The following is a 7,500-nucleotide window of genomic DNA, read 5'->3' on the forward strand; positions in this document are numbered from 1 at the left end:
TGAGTTGTTTTTCGCCGCCATGAGAGAGTGGTTGTGTGTGTGTGTGTGTGTGTGTGTGTGTGTGTGTGTGTGTGTGTGTGTCTGTGTGTGTGTGTGTGTGTGTGTGTGTGTGTGTGTGTCTGTGTGTGTGTGTGTGTGTGTGTGTGTGTGTGTGTGTGTGTGTGTGTGTGTGTGTGTGTGTGTGTGTGACTCCCACGCTGTTCAGGTCAGCTGTCGGGGGCCGTGGGCCGTGCAGCTCAGTAACCTGGTGGTTCTGGTCTTTGTGTGTGTCTCTCACTCCCTGTTTGATGTATTTAAATTGGAATCTTATCTCGTGTGTACATTTGGTTCTGTGTGTGCATATGTGTGTCTATGTATGTGCACCTCAGCATGAGTGTGTGTGTGGGTGCATTCGTTTGTCAGACAAGTACTTTCCTTGCCCTCAGTCCAGAGGTAGTTTAAAAGGATAGATCAGAACAGAGTCATTAGTCCGCTTATATCCTCTCTCTCTCTCTCTCTCTCTCTCTCTCTCTCTCTCTCTCTCTCTCTCTCTCTCTCTCTCTCCCTCTCTCTCTCTCTCTCTCTCCCTTTCACTCGCCGTCTCTCCACCCCACTCTCTGTCGCTGTATCTGTCAGACTTTGACAGGCTCCATTTTGGCTCCCTGCTGTAGAGACTTAAATTATTCACCCGAGCATTTTGCTGCACACCTTCCCCACCAGGCGTGTGTGTGTGTGTGTGTGTGTGTGTGTGTGTGTGTGTGTGTGTGTGTGTGTGTGTGTGTGTGTGTGTGTGTGTGTGTGTGTGTGTGTGTGTGTGTGTGTGTGTGTGTGTGTGTGCGCTCAGGTGTCAGCAGGGATCAGTGTATGGTACATGCAGACAGACGTCCTGTCGAGAGAGAGAGAGAGAGAGAGAGAGAGAGAGAGAGAGAGAGAGAGAGAGAGAGAGAGAGAGAGAGAGAGAGAGAGAGAGAGAGAGAGAGAGAGAGAGAGAGAGAGAGAGAGAGAGAGAGAGAGAGAGAGAGAGAGAGAGAGAGAGAGAAGGAGGTAGGAGGCAACGGGAGAGAGAGGAAAGGACATATGAGGCGAGGAGAGAGAGGAGAGAGGAGGCAAGGAGGGTAGACAAATGAAAAAAAAGGTGAGGAGTACGAGTTAAGCAGAGGAGAGGACAAGGGGGACGAGATGTGTGAGGAGAGGAGAAACATCGGAGGTCAGGAGAGGAGATGAGATAGACTCGAGGTGAAGAGAGAAGGGGAAAGGACGCGGGAAGAGTGGAGAGGAAAGAACAGGAGAAGGGAGGCGAGGAGGAGAGTAGATAAGAGCAGGGTGGAGGGAGGAGGGCTGGAGACAGAGCTCCCGCCTGGGGACAGGGATGTGCAGGAGGAGGAGCTGTGACAGGGGACAGGAATAGAGGGATGACAGTGGGTAAATGCAGGCAGCACAACAGAAGAGCTGGCCAGAGGGTGTGCGTGGAAGCAGCCAGATGGAGAGGTTGACGCGGCGGTTGAACAGAAAGCAGGCAGCGCAGGCACACTAGGAGAGCAGGAGAGATTACATTATGAGACATTAAACAGGATATGGAGGCTGGGGACATGTGTACACACACTGGGAAGTGCTCTGGGGTCGCTCCAGTTGAAGCTGAATGGTGATATAATAATACATGTACAAGCCTGTCTCAATACGGATAAAGCTTTGAGGCATCGCTGCCTCATCTTCAAAGTTCTGCCGGATCCGTCTGGGAAATTGGTCTCAAAATTGAAATGAAATCCGGTATTCATTGTTCTTTTAAATTGTAAAAGGCAAAGCAAAAATAGGTAGACCTAAGAAATGGGTATAAACCTGGTTTGTCAGTCAACAGTAAACAGTCATACTACGACTACTACTTATGCCGATGGTGATGATGATGATGATGATGATGATTATGATGATGATGATGATGATGTGGAGGAGAATAATAATTAATAAAACCTAAATAATAACAAAGACAATATAAAGAACTGTAGGTTCCAGTGTTGTTTGTGTGGCCTGGATTATCTTGGTCCTCTCTCTCATTATCTATCTCTGCTGTAATCTTGCCCTCTACAAGGCTGAGGCTACACCACCATCTTGTTTTGATGTGATGTTGTGCTCCACTTCCCCCCTCTCCACGTTCTAGATGTTACTGTGTGGGGTTTTTCCTTTGGTGAGGGAAATTGGTTTTTCCATATCTTTTTGTTCAGCCTTCCAGAGCCCCATGCTAATGCGCTAGGAAATTGGGTCTTACAGTTGGCTGCCAGGCCTAGAATCGATTCTCAGATTTGTTACAGACGCTCTCTGCGTATCCCTGCATGTGGGTGTATCTGTGTGTGTGTGTGCGTGGGGGGGATATATATCAGTTTGTGTGTCTGACTGACTGTGTGACTATGCGACTGTGTGACAATCTGTCAGTGTGCCCGCTACCACACACAATCGCGGTGCCTGTGTGTGTGTGTGCATGTGTGTGCGTGTGTTCGTGTGCGTTCATGCCTGCATTTGTGTGTGTGGGTTGGTGTCTGTGGCATTCTTTGAATGGCATCAGAGAGGCACCAGGTCTTCCTCTTCACCAGTCTCTCTCTCCCTCTTTATCTCAGTGTCTCTCTGTCCCTCCCTCTCCCCATCTCTCCACCGTGCTCTCTCTGCCAGGTTGGCAGATAGCATGGCTGCCGTCCAGCCGGCTCAGCGGGCCTCAGTGTGCTATTGTGTGTTTGATGCTGTCATCAGACGGAGTGGGTGGATCAGAGAATGGGACAACAATAGGAATCACTCACACCAATTCAGACCGCGCGCACGTGTGTTTCTGTGTGTGTGTGTGTGTGTGTGTGTGTTTGTGTACAAAAAGGGTGTGCATGCACAACACATGTACACACATATGCAAATGACACACACACACAGGGCGGGGCGGGCTGGCTCGGCACACAGGGCGCTGAATATCACTTGAGGAGACTGTCGTTTCCTCTTCCCACACATCTGCTTTATTCTATTAAATAATTACAATCCCATTCTACTCTACTGTGGTTGTTTTCTGCTCCATCCCCTTCCTTTTCTGCCCCTCTCTGAGGGGTGGCACAGAAAATAGACCATGGGAGTGTCAGTCAGATCCAGCAGGCCTGGGGGAAGGGGGGTGTTTGGGTGGGGGTGGTGGGCATGGTATTTTGTTGGCCAGGCTATGTATGTGGCGTGCTATAGGGACCCCAGGCGTAGCCCGCTGCGGTCCTCTGTATGTGGGCATGACTCATGTGCACACGTGCCGAAGCTGCTCCACTGGAAAGGGCCGGCGCATGGCGCTCTACGCGGACCACGCTGCAGCCAGCGCTATGTGCGACTCGTCTGGATCAGTGTGGTCCACCGCAGGCCTGCGCATGCCGCAGTACTCCTTTGAAGACCTTCCGTTGCTGTTGTAGGTAATCGATATAATGATAGCCTTTTGGTCATGAGTTAGACTCATATTTTTGCATTCTTGGTCTCGATTTGGTCTCTTGACCCCCCCCCCCCCCCCCCCCCCCCCCCCCCCCCCTCTTGAATTAACCAATGACTCAATGAGGACTTGGACTCGACCGAGGTGGCCTCGACTACAGCCCTGCACTCTATATAAGGGTCCTGTTTTGACAGCATCCACCCAGATGTGTGATGCATAGATCAGCTTACCACACCTGCTGGTAAAATAGGGGCCAGCTATAGAGTTTGAACACTTCACATTGAATAGGGCTTCAGCGACATGATAAACAGTCACCCAAGCCAGGTCACATCCTTAGTAATGTGTTGAGTAGAAACAGGAAGCTAACATGTAACCCCCCCACCCATTGTGTGTGAAGGTGAAGGTCGCGTTGCGGCGGAGGGTCTGTGTCACGGTAACGTTTATAGTGATGGATGAGCTCCGGTGAGCGCTGAGCACTGACCCGTGCCTGAGTGTCTTTGTGTGTGTGTGTGTGTGTGTGTGTGAGTGTGTGTGTGTGTGAGTGTGTGTGTGTGTGTGTGTGTGTGTGTGTGTGTGTGTGTGTGTGTGTGTGTGTGTGTGTGTGTGTGTGTGTGTGTGTGTGTGTGCGCATGTACACTTCCCCTAACTGAAAAGAGACAGCACTGAGGTTAGTTCCAATAAAACTGATTTTAGATTACCTGAATGTGTGTGTGTGTGTGTGTGTGTGTGTGTGTCTGTGCTCTCACTGAGAAGAGAGAGCACAGAGGTTCGTTAAAAAGGACACTGGAAGAGACCTGAGATAACCTGAACGGTGGTTGTGTGTGTGTAACAAGACATGTTTATATGTTTGTAGTGTTTAGTATATGTCTGTAGGAGAATATATGTACATGCAAAACATAGATGACGTCATATACGTACAATCAAGTCAAGTCAACCATATTTGTGTAGCCCTGAATCACAGCTGTCTTAAAGGGCTTCACAGGGCTGGGTAAAAAAATCGATTCATCAATGCACTGTTATTTATTTGTTCTCGATTCCGATTTTTTTTTACATTGATTATTTCCATAATTTTTTTTTTATGAAGAAGCATACTCAGTCATTGTAATCTAGAAGCGAGTTTGCCTAAATGTACATGCCCTTTTACATTTGTCCATGTTATGATTATTACTTTTATTCTGCAAGTTTAGCTCAGGAACTATACTATACAACAGCCCTCGTCCTAGCTGTAAGGACCCCCCCCCCCCCGTTCACAAAAAGCCTTGAGAAGGACCACATAAGAGGGACCTTCTGACGAAACGCAGGTGAAGTCAAACTGAGTTATTAGAAGATAGTGGCTTAGCAAAATCAATCAGGGCTCTGGGCTAGTCTGTGTCTCTCCAAGTCACTAAGTATTCCCCTCCACGTCCACTGCAGAGAGCAGGGACTGTGGGCAGCGGCCCAGCCTGTGCCTGGATGAGTGTTGACACCCCCTTATCTATGCAGCCATCTCCTCCTCTTCCACTCCTAGCTCCCCAGTCCCTGGAGCTATGGCGAACGCTTGTAAATGTGGCCTTTTTGTGATGTGTATTTACATATTTGGTAGACACTTGGTGTCCGGCTGTCTGTGCGCCTCTTTGCCGGTACGTGCATTTTTGTGTTTTTTGTCACTGTGATATGGTGTTGTGTGTGAGTGTTTGTGTGTACGTTGTTTTGTTGTTGTGTCGAAGGGTTTGCGTCCACGACGTGTGTTCTTTTTCGAGAGCTGCACACCACAACAACAGTGTGCGGAATTTGCAAATCATTAAAATATAACAGGGTTGATCTTAATTGTCGGGCGATTCTGTGAAAAGTAATTTCTAGCTCGCACGCTTAATTATGTTCGTGTGAACACAAATGGTCAGAGCGGAGCAACAAGGGTTTGACTAATGACAGTCAAGCACGATAGTACACGTGAGATTCATATAGAGTCAAAACGTCACCTTACTACGCCAGTACATAGAGAAGATCTTCGTAGCTACCTGGCGACGTAAATGTAGTCCCATGTGAGTCCTGTGAGCCAGACCACCTTATAGACTAATTGAGATTCACCCAATGCATACCTCGCATATGTACACACCTTTATAGACTAACTGAGATTTAACAAATACATTTGGCAAATATAAACACAGCTTTAAATGCCTACCTGAGATTTAAAGAATAAATACTGCACATATAAACACAATTCGTTAGGTCAATCTTGTTGTAACTAAGTTATTCGATGCTTCTTCCGCTTATTTCACATGTGTTTCTAAGCTAGTGCCACCGTGTCAGTGGACCTGCAGATGTGAGCATGCCAACGCCAGAGTACTAGTAGTAACACAACTTGAAGGTTTTCTTATTGTTTTGCAATAGGAATGGGAGATCTTTCTTTCTGTTATCTTGTTAACCACGAGCGTATTATGAGTAAACATGGTAGTCTAAGCCTACGGTACACTGGCCGGCTGATAAAGAGTTGATCTGTGATGAACGGTGATGAGACTCCTGCTGTGCTATTATCTCAAAGTGAGGGAAACCTCTCACCAACCTCTTACCTGCCCCTTCATGGCCTGTATCTGAAATACACTGTAGGTATTATGTAAATGACACAACGAGTAACAGCATTAAATGGCACATTTGAAGACATTATTGTGGAAAAGGTACCACGATCAATGCTGGTTTAGGTTGAATTGAATCTGCTTGCAAAAATGAATGCATGTCACTTCTAAGTGCATTGGATTTGTTGAACACACACACACACACACACACCCACACACACACACACCCACACACACACACACACACACACACACACACACACACACACACACACACACACACACACACACACACACACACACACACACACACACACACATACCGTCAGACTGGAGGCTGGGGGCCCATCTGGGGTCCAGCAGCTACAGCAGACCTGGACTCAGATGCTGCAGCATGGCTGCAGGTGGGGAGGGGACAAGCTCCCATGAATATGATTATCACCTGCTCTCAATACGCCCACATGTGTATACACACTTGTACTCATGCATGTATGGGCAAAGACAAATACACACGCACACATACACACAAACACACTCACTCACACACACACACACACACACACACACACACACACACACACACACACACACACACACACACACACACACACACACACACACACACACACATTTGTGCACACACACATGAGGACGCCTACTGCATTGGCATGAAGCAGGGGTGGGGTGTTGCCAGGGTGACATTGTCATGGCGACTGGGTCTCAGCTGTCTGTCATCTGTTGTGATACCAGCTGTTCTCAGCTTCACTCTGTGTGTGTGTTTGTGTTTGTGTGTGTGTGCGTGTGTGTGTGTGTGTGTGAGTATAATCACTTGTGTAATATATCAACCATATTGAAAAGGGCCTTTTGTTATTATTATTGTTATTATTATCATTATTATTATTATTATTAATAATAATAATAATAATAAAACCACATAATAATGGGATCTCATTATTGAGAACAGCAGAATGGCCGCAATTATATTGTTCAGTAGGCAACTGATAACTGATATCCGGACCAGGACATCCTCTTCCGTGCGGGGGTCTTTGTTTCCGATATGTTTTGTCGGTGTTTCAGGCTCGATAGCTGATACCGAGATTGTCCCTCTCCACACAAGTTTCTGACCTGCCTCCAATGTGCTCAAACGTGAAACCTGCATGTTCAAACCTGAATGGTCAATACTACTAAGACTAAAATTAAACTACAAGCAAGTACCGTAGCGCTTCCGAATACAAAAACATTGTCTTGTCTGCATTCATAAGCAGATATACGTTAATAGTGCATTCATAAGCAGATATACGTTAATAGTTAATTATTCTGTAGGTAAAACCATATGCTAGAACAGGCATTTACCGTAAGATTCTCTCTTTATCAACATTAAACCATTAAAACTACACATAAGAGCTACTGTACTTTAAATATGAAGTCTATAAAGGATGGTCACGGCAATAAAAGCAGCTACATATTAAAGTAAATGACTTCTATAGGTGTTGATGTGTGTTCAGCCTTAGTCGTGTCTGCCTGCTCAGGGACAACATC

At 46.8% G+C, this 7,500-nt stretch overlaps 1 protein-coding gene across 1 annotated transcript in view; it reads left to right on the forward strand.

The window, feature by feature from the left end:
• Positions 1-3,221: 3,221 nt before the first annotated feature.
• Positions 3,222-7,500, forward strand: part of stxbp5a (syntaxin binding protein 5a (tomosyn)) — a 44,551-nt gene continuing 40,272 nt past the window's right edge. The window contains exon 1 of the mRNA XM_030346152.1: positions 3,222-3,391. Within this exon, the coding sequence (XP_030202012.1) occupies positions 3,222-3,391 (170 nt within the window). The remainder of the gene's footprint in view (positions 3,392-7,500) is intronic.

Source organism: Gadus morhua, chromosome 21 (assembly GCF_902167405.1).
Source record: "Gadus morhua chromosome 21, gadMor3.0, whole genome shotgun sequence".
In the NCBI taxonomy this organism is placed as follows: Eukaryota; Metazoa; Chordata; class Actinopteri; order Gadiformes; family Gadidae; genus Gadus; species Gadus morhua.